Source organism: Aegilops tauschii, chromosome 3, assembly GCF_002575655.3.
Source record: "Aegilops tauschii subsp. strangulata cultivar AL8/78 chromosome 3, Aet v6.0, whole genome shotgun sequence".
Taxonomy (NCBI): domain Eukaryota; kingdom Viridiplantae; phylum Streptophyta; class Magnoliopsida; order Poales; family Poaceae; genus Aegilops; species Aegilops tauschii.
In genome coordinates, this window is record NC_053037.3 from 131626349 (window position 1) to 131640354 (window position 14006).

The 14006-nt window shown below is 46.3% G+C and overlaps 1 protein-coding gene across 1 annotated transcript; it reads right to left on the reverse strand.

Moving 5' to 3' along the window:
* Nucleotides 1-9360: 9360 nt before the first annotated feature.
* Nucleotides 9361-11721, reverse strand: LOC141042772 (uncharacterized). Its single transcript, XM_073511661.1, has 2 exons — nt 10707-11721; nt 9361-10304 (listed from the first exon to the last, which is right to left on the reverse strand). The coding sequence occupies exons 1-2, from the start codon at nt 11719-11721 to the stop codon at nt 9361-9363; spliced, it is 1959 nt and encodes a 652-aa protein (XP_073367762.1).
* Nucleotides 11722-14006: the final 2285 nt, after the last annotated feature.

The following is a 14006-nucleotide window of genomic DNA, read 5'->3' on the forward strand; positions in this document are numbered from 1 at the left end:
CTTTACACCTATGGCATACTGGTGTAAAAAATGCTTCGCATGTGGTATAGCTTGATGTCCATCGAATCTGACAACTTTAGCTCCGTGTCTATCTCTGCATATCCTCGCATTTTCACTCTTTCACAAAATTCATATTTTGTGCGGACTTGGCTTTTATGTATGTGAATCACAGGTCGAACCTGGATTCCTCAGAATGAGTTATGGAGAAACTACCTGCAGTAGTGTCCCATTGACAAAAGCCATCTTGGAACCATACTAAGTTCATGAATGAACTATATGATTCAACATCTTGTTTGTCGCTTCTAAAGCGTCAACATACTTAGTCATTTGTTATAGAATTCGCCACGGTATCCTATTGGGAACAATTTCCAACTACCGTGCCACCATATTGTGTATTACACAAAACCCTTAACTTAAATCGAAAATCGCATGTAGAAAAGATGAAGACTGTATCGATGTAACATTTTACAACGAACTCTTCATGATCTCCGCTTGCGAGAAAACATATCATCAATACTTACTCTAGTACTCAATGACATCTTTCACTGTTGTCCCACGATCAGTACTTTGATCACTTTAGTATCCATACTCGCAACACCTTGGGAGTATCGGACATATCTGGCTGTTTTTACATACCATGGAATACATGATTAATCCAAAACACGAAGGTGTGTGGAATCTCCATCATGTATTTTACTCATCAGTGTTTTGGGACACCGAGTCTTGTAAAAACTCTTTCCATGTGACTTAGTCAAGAATCACTCCTTGGCGTTTTAAATGCTAAATAGGTTTTAGCACCTTGTCAATATGTATTCATTGCTTAGCCATATTAGGTAAATCTATCTCCATAGATCATCATGCCTAATATTGAGGCTATTTAGCCTAAGCACTTCATCAAAAAACAATTTCAAATGAAGTCCTAATTTGTGTCAAGAAATTTATTTCCAATTAACAATGTGTCAAGCACACAAGGTTTTTAGAAATATTATTACGCTCCCACTTACTTTCTTGAATTACAAGCATCTTCGTTACCCATTGATGAAGTCAGATCCCTTTGACCATTTCATCAAAGCATGAAGATTCAAACTCCATTGCTCTCTTTTGTCCATCGCTGGAACTCTGAAGTTTGCACCCTTACTAGCATCCTCTGGATTGACAAAATGCCTTGGACTGTAACACATGCAAGTCCTTGGTTTCATTTCCATCAGATGGAAATCCTATTGTCATCCATGTTTCATATCTCATGATTGAAATATGTATTAATTGCTAGTTCAACCCGAACCGACTTTAAGCATCGCTATGATGAAAACAACCTCATTGTAGTCAACTCTTGAACTTGTTATTTCAACAAGTCGAGCTTTATGGATAAAACATTTTTATCCGTATCAGTTTAAGTTCCATAAATATTTGTTAGACTCTAAGTCTTCCGAAAGGTGTATCAAGGTTTTAATCTTGAATCACTTATATGGAAACTAACTCGGGTTCTATTGGCATTTAGCCAATTCCGGAGTCAGGGCCCATCAACGCTTCCTTGTGTATCGTAGGTATAATGTTTTCTAACAACAATATCTCGTTTGCGCACCTAAGAGGTTTGCACGAGCCTTGCCTACGTGGTTCAGCTGCAAGTTTGACCAAAGTTCATACATTTTATTGTAGAGACTTATGTATCAGTCGCACTAGGAAACTCTGGAATTACTTCCAAGGTCTCTTTCCTTTGATCTGATGACGAAGATACTGTTTATCTCGTCGAGTTGCACTATTCTCCCACTCACCTTTTTGAAAGAACCATTCTCTTTAAAAGCACACCGTTTCACGGCAAAACTATTTACCTCGGTATTGTGAGGGAGGAATACCCAACATTTTGGTATAACCTACAAAGTAGCACTTGTCTGATTTGGAATAGGTTTGTAACCTTTTACACAAGCCCCATATTCCAAATGTTAAGAAAAGATATAACATGGTTGGGCGTACCATACCATGGCTTCATTTCAACAGACCCGATGTAGCTCTTTTCAGTGTAAAAGCCGCGGTCTCTAAGCATCACTTTAAAAGGGATAATGGCAAATTTATTTATGTCATCTTTGACCTTACCATGTCATAAATGGTTAGATTACATCTCCACGGACTTTCCACTTGCTGTGGTGTTCCAGGAGGTGCAAGTTATGAAACCCGTTTCACAACTCATCAGACATTCGCTAAACATGTAACTCAAATATTCCTTTGTGCAATCAAATTGCAGAAACATAATTTTCTTGTTACAATAACTTCTACTTCATTTTTGAAAACCTTTCGAATGATTTCAAAAGATCCAGACTTACGACTCATCAAGTAAATATCCATATATCTACTTGAGTCATTTCTGAAGATAAATAACTCCACCACTAACAACACTTATCGGACTACACACATCAAATTTATGATCACTAATAAGTTTGTTGTTCGTTCCTTATGGCCTGTGAACGGTATTTTAGTCACTTCACTTTTCGGAGGAAAGTTGCAAGTTTCAGATGATTCAAAATCAAAAAGACTTCAAAATCCATCATAATGGAATTTTCCATGCGGGTTTCTCCAATGTGACCAAATGTAGTGCCACACTTGTGTGGTATTCTTTTAGTCTTGCGACATTTAGCGTCACTGTTATGGATGTATCATATTACCATCAATATTCAACATACATCCCATCTTGGATGGAAGCATGGCCCTTCATGTTGTTCATAATACTTAACAACAATTGTTGTTTTTATGAACAACTCTTTTGCAACAAACATTGTGCAATGGGCTAGAGTGTATGAAACTCTAAAATGAATTATGAAAGTAAACCCAGAGGTATTGGATTATTACATCTCATTCATAATGAAAGTATGGCCCTTGTGTTATTCATAACATCGAACATAAAAAGGTCTCTTATGAACAACCTTCTTGCAAGATACCTTACGCAATGGGCTAGAGTTTGTAAAACTCTAAATGAATTATGAAAATAAATACAGACGGCAATACACCGACGGAAGGTATAGTAACATTTACTATGTTCCCTGTGTATACCTTAACCTCATTTCTGGCTAGTCTTTTTAGGCCATAGTAGCTCTTACAATGATTCGCAACTGAATGCAATCGAGCGGGTATCTTTGTGATTAACTCACAATACCCAAGAATTAGTGATTAACATGTTTAACCATAATTCCCAAGAACTATATCTTTGACCAGCCTACTATACATCAAAAACTTGTATGACATTCATACATGAGCTGGATATTCCGGTCATCTTTCTTTCTGCCTTTATACTTCTAACAGTTTAACTTTTAGTATTTCTCCTACTCGCAAAAGAAGCACCCAACTTAAGAGTGGCGTTAGCCCCGGACTTCCTAGGCGTGTAAGTCATACTAACACCCTTTGGACACTTCCTTTCTCTTTAAGTTGTTGTTTTATTCACCTTTCATTATATGACAGGCGTTCTTCTGGATCCCTTTCCCAACAGTCAAATGCATAGTAAACACTTTTACTAATACTTGCAAACAAACATTGCTTTGTTTGTATCTGAAAACAATTTTCAGTTCCATGAATATCATATAACTATCCCAACTTTCGAAGTTTGGGTTTCATGGAAGCAAACATATTCCACTTGACCATAACAGAATTCTAGCTTTTGGATCAAAGGACGAGAGTCACATGATCCATAGCATTAGCGGGAGGATACGGAAAGCATGCGATAGGACAAAGTCCTTCTAGGCACTTTTGAGGACAATCCTCACATTACGTTACCAATCGTAAAGTTTTAACCAGATATTTAACAGCTATTCAATTTTAGCAGGGAAGGTGGAAACGCGAGCCATTATTCTACAACTATTTTGCAAGAAACACTTAGACAGTGTTCATAATTAATTGCACCGAGAATTAAACATGTTAATTCAACAGTGCGCTCCCACTCAAATCAATATCTCTCATAATTAATTTAGAGTGATTCAAGATCCATATTTCTGTTCGATGCCATTAACGGGTTCATCACTGATGACACGAATTTCAATCGGTAGGCCAACTTGCCGATCACATCTCTATGTGATTCTTGTTCATATTTCGATGGGCGTGTTCCGAGCTCAGGACTCTCCTGCCTGAACGTCAAAGACAATCAAGTGATCTTGCTGCGATGTCTGACCTCACCCGCCTCATTCCTCTCGATTCGTTCATGCTCATGTGTACATGGCGCACCCCGAAAAGATACGAATTTCAGACGGTGCTACACTTGGCTGAACACTAAATACTTTGATATTTTAAGTGAGAGATCACCCTAATAAGAAGCGACTACCACGCAATCAAGAAGGGTGCATCATAAGGGATTAACATCTCAGGCAATTCATAATAGCAAGATATGGTATAGCCCTTTCTGACGGAGAAGTCTTTCATTTCTTCGTCTTCGGCATTCGCATCGGTGTTCACCTTCCCGAAGATTGCCACCACCTTGTCGATGCACCAGATAATATTGTTATCTCCATAGCGTATAAAATTAATGCATTACTTAAGGTTGACACGCAGGTCATTAAAGTGCAATCATATGGCTCGAGCCATCATGCCGAATCATGACTCGCAGGTCATGTTAATCAATTTTACATCATATAGTCATTTCATACATAATCAAATTATTATGAGCACTGCTATACCACATCACATGCACATGCAAACCCTCCTGCAAAACCAAGTTAGACGTCTCTAACCGGTTCATGCAAAAACTTGTTTTACGTGGCTTCTAAGGTTTCGAAACAAACCGAAGCTACCAACGTCCATCATCAAGTATGATAATTCAAGCGCTAGCTTAACTTATCGGGGTGTATGAAACACGAGATAATAAAATCTCGAACCCCACACTGAACTTCGTCATATGCATGACCCCCGTGCAGATCATATCTGCATTGCCCTTTAGTCTGCGAAACATCCATCTTTCTTAGACTAAAGTGGAACCCAAAGAACTGTTAGCACTTCGTTGATCTGTCAATCAGCATGCTTAGGAGCAGCATGAAAGGATCGCGGATTGCCAGAACTTTGTCAGATTCCACAATGCTGCCAAGATCAGGACTACGCAAATTTAAGGGAAGCAACAAGAACATCGGGTAACATATTTCATCTGCTACCAGCACAAATAATTTTCAGTAATAGAACTCATCTACTACCTAATTATATTGTGCAACACCCATACATCTCCATGTATTCTAGATCGCAACATGCATCTACACATAGCACGGCTCATGATGCCACTGTAGGGTAACGCAGCAGAAAACAAAAAATTTCCGACCTACGCACCAGCCCAGGACCACTATGGAGACTGCATACATGGTTTGATCTTTTTCGTTACCGACTAGTAGCGCAGCGGGAAGTAGAGCCAATGACGATCGGCGGTGCAGATCCCCGCAGCTAGGATTTACAACCTCCCAACCGCGAGGATGTATACCCTCATCTGCTCCTCAGACAGCCCTCCGGGAGGCGGTTGAACAGCCCCCCGGACGGTGTCGCGGACAGCCCTTCGGGAGGACCTTTGAAACTCGAACGGTCACTCGGACAGCCCTTCGGGAGGACCTTCGAAACTCGGACGGTCACACGGACAGCCCTTCGGGAGGCACTCACGAACTAAGACCGAAACTACGATCTCTCTACAGAGTTGCACACATACGGTGTCATCTATCCGGTAGGGCTTCACCGTCCAGAACTAGTTCCTGCCGGAACCTAGACAGCCTTTCGGCTCTACAAAACTATTTCGCGGGGAGGGAGAGAGACGCCAGATCATTGCATGGCACTTGTATGTGAGAAAGAGTGAGTGTGGAGAGTGCCTCTCCACCTCTATTTATAGGAAAACCCAAGGGGTAGGGGACACATGAAAAAACCCAAAATGCCCACACTTTATGTCACACATAAAAGGGCATAAAGGGCATAAAGGGATGACAAGTGGAGCCCCATGGAGGAGCTGCACCCTCCAACGTCCCACCCTCATGGGGGGCCCCCAAAGGGGGTTCCTTGATCCCCAAGTCCTTCTAGAAGCCTTTTGGGAAAGCCCCAAAAGGTGGCTTTCCATAAATATCCCAAAAAGCACTTTCACTATTCACGACGACATTTTTCAGCGTCCGTTCGAACTGAAAATATTTATGTGGGCTTAGAACATTTCTAGTACCCACCATAATAATTTTCAACGCATTCTGGAACAATTCCAGTTTAGTGATTTTCATCTGCGAAAAGCATCTGAACCGGTTCCAACAGCTCCGAAACATTTCCGGTTTTTTATTTCTGAAAATTCCAAAAAGTTTCCAGAATGATTCTGGCACCCTCCAAGAATTATCAGGCATGTGCCGAAACCATTTTGACTTAATGGCATACCCCGAAACAACTTTTTCGGTTTCACCGAAACTCAACCGGTGACCTCTCTCCGCGGAACTTTTCCGCTGTCCGAAACTTTTCGGTGTCCGAAACTTTTTCGGTGATTTTCTCTCAAACTCCCTGTCTAGTATTCAGCAGATAGATGACCCTTAAGCGTGTGACCCTATAGGTTCATTGAAGCATAGACATGACTGGAACACTTTCCGATCAATGATCAACATCGGAGCCGTGGACACCCATATTGACCCCTGTACCCACACGAATAAATATTCGAGTGAACCTCCAGTTGCAGTGAGCTATTCCTGTTGCTTCGAGATATGTCACAAACACCCGAGGTGAGATTTGTTGCATCCCCGTGGACGAACAATTTGTCCACCATGCAAGTTACCTCGTTACCGGTTTTGTTCTCTTTTCTCGTTTCCGTGTTCCGGCATCCCAGTGATCAAATCACACTGTGTCTGGCCAGACGATGATGGATACCATAATACCGAGAGGGCCCGAGAATATCTCTCCATCGTCAGAGGAGCAAATCCCAATCTTGAGCTATCAAGTTACTTGAAACACTTTTCCATGAACCCGTAAGCCGCCGTAATAGCCACCCATTTACGGATGACATTTAACAAACCCCAAAGTTCATGAAGCAAGCATGAAGAAACTCGATACTCTCATGGTCTAAGGAATCATGCAAACGTTAACCATCTCTGTGTTATGTACCATTAACTTGTGATGAATGAATCTCTTAGCATAACATCAATCCGGGTCGATTGAACACAAATGTTCTCTTAACATTGTGCCCTCAAAATTGCTGGCATAGACTTGCCCATGATCAAGAAAACTGAACCATCATGCAACACTTGAGCTAGTCTTAGAGGCCAGACTAGAATACTTCTTACCGTTTATTATTCCACACGTGCATATGAGTCTTCCTCCGAGCCTCGTGGATATTGCAGACTCGAGAATCATTGAAGTTATAGCATGGAACATAAACATAATTATGAACTCGGAGATAAATAATATCATTTATTATTGCCTCTAGGGCATATCTCCTACAAAAAGAATCCTTAGGTATCTTCAAGCAACAAAGGGTTATGGACTCAAACTTGCTAGATCAGACTCCATGTTGGTTAGTGCTTTTTCAGATGGAGATTGGGCAAGTTGGCCTGATGACAGAAGGTCTACAGGTGGCCTTGCAGTTTTTCTTGGTGGTAATTTGATTTCGTGGAGTGCTCGTAAGCAACCTACTATATCTCGACCAAGCACAGAAGCTGAGTACAAAGCTTTAGCTAATGCTACTGTTGAAGTTATTTGGGTCCAAAACTTGTTAACTGAGTTGGGTGTTCACCATCCAAAGGCAGCCTCGCTATGGTGTGACAATCTTGGTGCCACTTATCTATCTACTAATCCTGTGTTTCATGCTAGGACAAAGCATATTGAAATTGACTATCACTTTGTTCGAGAAGGGGTAGCCAATAAGCTTCTCAATATTTGGTTTATACCAACGGGTGATCAAGTAGCAGATGGATTTACTAAACAGCTTTCAGTGCGGCAGTTAGAAGCTTTTAGACACAATCTCAACTTGGATAGTTGTGATTGAGGGGGAGTGTTAAACATTGTAAATACGGTATTGTATAAACCGTACAGGGTATAGGATGTGTGCGTGTGTTTATCTCTGTAAACCGTGTTAGGTTGTTAGGATCGATCTCTTCTCTGTTTTCTTGGAGATCAATTCTACAGCCTAACCAACTCCTGTACATCTTGTCTATATTAACACGTACGCATCCCTGCCGGTGGTATACGCTTCTAACCTCTCCTTTTACAGGAGCGTCTTGTGTCCTTTGAGGCGATGACGAAGCCGCCGCCGACGGAAGACGGCGACCTGTTGCCCACCGACTGGTCATGGGAAAGCATGCCGACGTCCTTCACCAAGGAGGAGATGATCTTCTCCTACGCGCTGCACCCGGATGGGCGCACCATATTCGTGTCCTCGTGGAGCAGGGCGGTCTGCAGCACATACTCCGTTGACACCAGGAGCTGCAAGTGGAGGCGCCATGGGGAGTGGATGTTGCCTTTCAGAGGCCGAGGCTACTTCGACGCCGAGCTAGACGCGTGGGTCGGGCTGCACGAGGACGGCTACATCTGCTCCTGCCTGGTCGCCTCCCGCAGCGACGGCGCCACCGCGCAGCAGCCAGAGTGGAAGATGGCCGACGAGCAGAGGATATGGATCCCGTGGCATCAATTGGCGAAAGGGGAGGGAGCTACTCTCATGTACTCCCTCCGTCCCTATTATAAGTCTTTTTAGACATTTCAAATGGACTACAATATACGGATGTACATATACATATTTGAGAGTGTAGATTCACTCATTTTGCTCCGTATGTAATCATTTGTTGGAATCTCTAGAAAGACTTATATTTGGGAACGGAGGGAGTACATGGGAAATGCCACGTTTTGCCTGGTCGATTGCGTGGCTGGCGATGGAATCGAGTTTCAGGATGCATTTGGTGTCGCCGGTGGCTGCGTCCTCCACATCACCACCTTCCGCCTCTGGTACGATCGTAAGGGGAAGCTGCGGATCATCGACCGGAACACTAGCTCATGTCCGGTGTCTAAGCATCACACTTCTTTTTTCTCCTGTGGCGTTTTGGATGTAGCAAGGTACTAGGAAATACCAGAAATTCAATTCGGCTCGTGGAAGCATATGCTCCTGCTCATCAAAAATTGGAAGCCCTAACTAGATTAGACAAGAGCATAACTACATTGGCATGTACTTGAAAAGTTCTTGAGAAGAACATGTTATAATATGGTGAACATTTTTTTAATGTGTATGAACAAGTTTGTAAAAACTGACTAATAATTCTTTTCTTTTTTTTGAAATGGAGGCAAAAGCTTTGCCTCATGTATTAATTAAAGTGAGAATAGAGTTTTTTTACAACACACACCCTTTACGCGACATGGCAATTACTCTCGCAAAATAAAAGACCCTAACTTCTTTGCCCCGGCGGTGACTCAAAGGCTTGCCTCGTCCACAATGGAGTTGAGCAGAATTGGCGGAGGAGCGCTCTTGTGCCGAAATACTCTTGCGTTTCTCTCGTTCCAGATTACCCATGACACGAGTATGGTAATCGACGCCTTGGCCTTCCTGTCCGTAGTGCCGACGTCGCATGTACTCACCCACCAGCTCTCAACTGAGTCCATCAAGTGCCATGAGGTCGTGTCCATGTCGTCAATGCCGAATCTCTGAATGACCAACCTCCAGAGCCTCAAAGAATAGCGGCACTTGAAGAGGATATGTGGCCCACATTCTTGCACGCCCTTGCACAATGGACAAGGACCGCAATTTGGCCACCCTCGCTTGGCCAACCGGTCGGCAGTCCAAATTCTGTCCTGGAGCGCAAGCCAAGCAAAAAACTTCACTTTCAGTGGCGCCCAGGCCTTCCAAACCATTTGGTCCATGGGGGAAAGAACCACGCCCAAAAATTGTGCCTTGTAAGCAGAGGCCGATGTGTACTGGCCAGAGGCCATGTGCTTCCACGAGATGTCATCATCAGTAAGCTCATCAAGCAGGACCTCGTCCAGGAGCATCCAGAGGGAGAACAACTGTCTAATATGCTCAGCGGACACAACTGCGGATGGAGGTTTGATCCTAAGGATCCAAGCGTTGTTCCTGAGGGCCTCCCGCACCTTCCAATTCTTTCGTGACGAGGCCTCGAAGATGAGCGGAGCAATGTCCTTGGGCTTGCGGCCAAGAAGCCAGGGAGAATCCCAGAATGGCGTTCGCGCACCGTTACCCACAGTGATGGTGGTAGAAGCATAGAAGAAGTCGAGGTCTTCAGCGTCGCATGGGTTCCCGTGCCCCACCCAGAGCTTACAAGGCTCCTTCCATTCAAACCATGGCCAACGCAAACGCAAGGCACGCGCGAACTTCTTCGTGTTGAGCATCCCAAGCCCACCTTAATCATGTGGCCGAGTCACCATTTCCCAATTCACCTTGCACTTGGCCCCGGTCGTCCTGTCTGAGCCGGCCCAAAGGAACGCCCTCTCTAGCTTGTCGATGGTGCGTAGAATGCTTGGCGGAATGACAAGAGGTGTAATGAAGTAGACCACTTGTGACGCGAGAACCGACTTGACAAGAGCCGCACGCCCAATGGTGGTGATGTTCTAGCCCTCGTATGTTGTCATCTTGTTTGCCACTTTATCCACCAAGAATTGTAGGTCAACCAACTTCAGCTTCCAGACAAAGAGAGGGAGCCCCAAGTATCGCAGAGGGAAAGACGCCCTCACAACCGGCAACCCTTGTGTTATGTGCTCTAGGTCAATGTGATTGCACCGAATGGGAACCACTGAACTCTTACAGAAGTTGGTGGAAAGGCCCGTGACCTCCCCAAAGCCTCTCAGGATAGCTGCGAGGTTGTCAATATCCCGTTTGATCGGGGCCATGAACAACGCCGCGTCGTCTGCGTAGAGAGATGTTTGTACCATAGCACCCCTCCCTCTGATCTTATGTAGCATCCCCTTCCTAGTGGCCACATTAAGGATTCGTTGCAGAGGGTCAATAGCGATGACAAAGAGGAGAGGGGAAATGGGGTCCCCTTGGCGTAGCCCACTGCCGTGCTTCATGGGGGTGCCGGCCACCCCATTCAGCAGAACCCTCGAGGAGGAGGAACACCACAAAGCCGCAATCCAATCTCTAAATTTACTTGGGAACCCCCTCCTCTCAAGGAGATCAAGCAAATACTCCCATCTGACCAAGTCGAAAGCCTTGCGGATATCAAGCTTGAACAAAAGGGAAGGAGTCTTGCACTTATGGAGACGTCGAGCAAGGTTACGGACATACATGAAGTTATCATGGATACTCCGTGTTTTGATGAAAGCACTCTGGGCGTTGGAGATGAGAGTGGACATGTGCGGGCCAAGCCTGATGGAGAGCATTTTCGCAATTATCCTGGCAATAGCATGGATGAGGCTAATGGGTCTATAGTCGGCGACCCTCTCTGCCCCTTCCTTCTTCGGTAGGAGCACAATGTTTGCAGAATTGATCCAATGCAGATTTGTTGAGTGGAGGGAGTCAAAACGGTCGATCGCCCTCATGAGATCATGCCTCATGGTGTCCCAACACTTCTTGAAGAAAGCACCCGTGAAACCATCCAGCCCGGGAGCCTTGTCACTAGGCATGTCGTTGATTGCCTCAATTACCTCCTTCTCGGTAAAGGGGGAGTCAAGCCCTTGTAACTCATGCTTCTCCAAGTTAAGCTCCTCCCAATTGAAGTCCTTGGTACTCCTATCCCCTCTTCTCATTGCATGCGCGAAGTGCTCCTGGATTATCTTCTCCTTTGCTTCGTGCTCGATCACCCATCCCTGATCATTCATGATTCTGTGGATGTGATTTTTCCTCCTTCGCGCATTGACCCGTCTATGAAAGAATATCGTGTTAGCATCACCCTCTTTGATTTTTGAGATTCGAGCACATTGCTTCTTGTGTGCCTTCTCAAGCACAGCCAAGCTTATTGCCCTCCGCTTAAGCCTAGCCCGAAGGTCAAGCTCCTCGGTGTTTAATTGCCTGCCTTCTTGTGCAATGTCAAGGCGAAGAATCACCAGGAGGGCAGCCTGGAGATGGACTTTGGCTCGAGAGAAGAGACCTCTGCTCCATTGCGACAGACGGAGAGTCGTTTTCTTGAGCTTGTGGAAGAGGATGATGTAGGGCTCAGTGTGATCAACATGCTCATCCCATGCCTTTTGGACTACCTCACTGAAACTGGGTATGGAGACCCATAAGTTTTCGAACTTGAAAGTCTTAGGCCGCCTAGGCCCCTTATCATCGGCGAGCAAAAGCGGGCAGTGATTGGAGAGGGACGAGGAGAGGGCGTGGAACACATGCGTGTTGAAGGTTGTGTCCCACTCGGCATTGCAAAAGAAGGAGTCAAGCTTGCTCAGCGTTGGGTTTTGCCTCTCGTTGCTCCGGGTGAACCTCCTGTTCTGAAGATGGATCTCTTTGAGCTCGCAGCTATCGAGCGCTGCCCGGAAACGGTTGATCCTACTGCGGTTCACATTCCTCTTGTTTTTATCCCTCGCCCGATAAATTTGGTTGAAGTCCCCACATGCTAGCCAAGACACCCCCACCGGCGGTTTCTGTCCAAGGAGCTCGGCAAAGAAAGCGTCTTCGAGGGCAGGGTCAGTAGGACCATAACGGATGTTACTTTAAATATTGCCCCTGATTCGCGAACACGGACCATGGCGGAGAGGCAGAAAGTTGTGGTAGTTATGTTGAATATCTCAACTAGGAGATCATCCCAGAGCAGCAGGATCCCCCCTCTGGTACCATTCGCCGGTCGTTGCGCAAAGCTACGCAACCGATGACCCCCTAAGAAAGCGGCCGTGAATTGGTTGATATTGTCGAGTTTCGTTTCTTGGAGGCAGACCACATGGCAAGAGGAGGAGGCGATGGTGGCACGGTGTAACACCCCGGTGTAATGATGCTACAGTAACCCTTGGGGTTAAGCTAATATTTTTGCTAAACATGTGTTTGTTCATCCTTGGTTCTCACTCCTTTAAAATTCCAGTTGAATTCAAATTCAAATTCTAAGTGAATTTCAAAATGCTCAGACATGAAAACTAAAATGTTCATCATCTGGACAATATTCTTTTGATAATATTGGTGGTGGTCCAACATTCTTCCTAAATGTCTAAGTGGCCTAAAATAGCTAAAACAGAAAAGCTTTAAAAAAACTGTTTAAAAAGAAAGAAAGAAAGGAAGACAGGCCTCAGCCCCTGGCCTTCCCATGGGCCTCGGCCCACCACAGCAAGCCGGCCCAGCTCCCAGCACCGCGCCCCCTCCCTGTTCCTCCGACCGGGCGGGACAGCGCGCGCGCGCCCGTCGCCATCCAACCACCTCGCCGGCGACGCCCGGGCGAGGGGATAAGGCTCCGCGCCTCCCCGCCTCCACTCACCCCCACTCCCTGGCGTCCTCATCCACTTCTTCCCCTCTCCCTCGCCCGCTTTCTTCCTTCTCCACGGGCACCCGTCGTCGCCGCCACCATGGCCGTGTCTTAGCGCGGCCACCGAGCCCCGAGTGCCTCTCCGACAAGCCCGACCGCTTCACCTTCTTCATCTACTTCCTCTCCGCCCTCGGGATCGAGCCCGATGCCACCACAGCCTCGGGATCGAGCTCCTCGCCAACCCCGGCCGTCGCCGATCGCCGTCGCCGTACGCCACCGACGAGCCTCCCCGAGCACGCTGCCGTCCCCCTACAGCCTTGCCGTGAGCTTCTCCCCCTCCTCCCCCTGTCCTTTCGCTCTCGCGCGCCTCCTAGCTAGCTCGCCCGCCGTCGCCCGAGCGCGTTGCCGCCGACGAGCTCGGCGCCGTGGTCATGGTCGCCGTCACATGTGGCCGAGCACCGCATCGTGCTCCTGGGGTTCCCAAGGGCCCAACGCGCGCGTCCGCTGCTCTCGCCGAGCACCGTAGCCCGATCCCCGCCAACGCCCGTTCCGGCCGTCCGCCCCGCTCGACGCCGTCGTCGTTGCAGCCCGCCCCCGCCCGAGCTAAGGTCGCAGTTGGATGCGCCGCCCCTCCTGTGTCCGAACGAGCCCAGCCGCGCTCGAAACGGCCCTCTGTGGCATCTTTCCGGCGAAGTCCGGCGAGCCCCGCCGCTGTTTTGG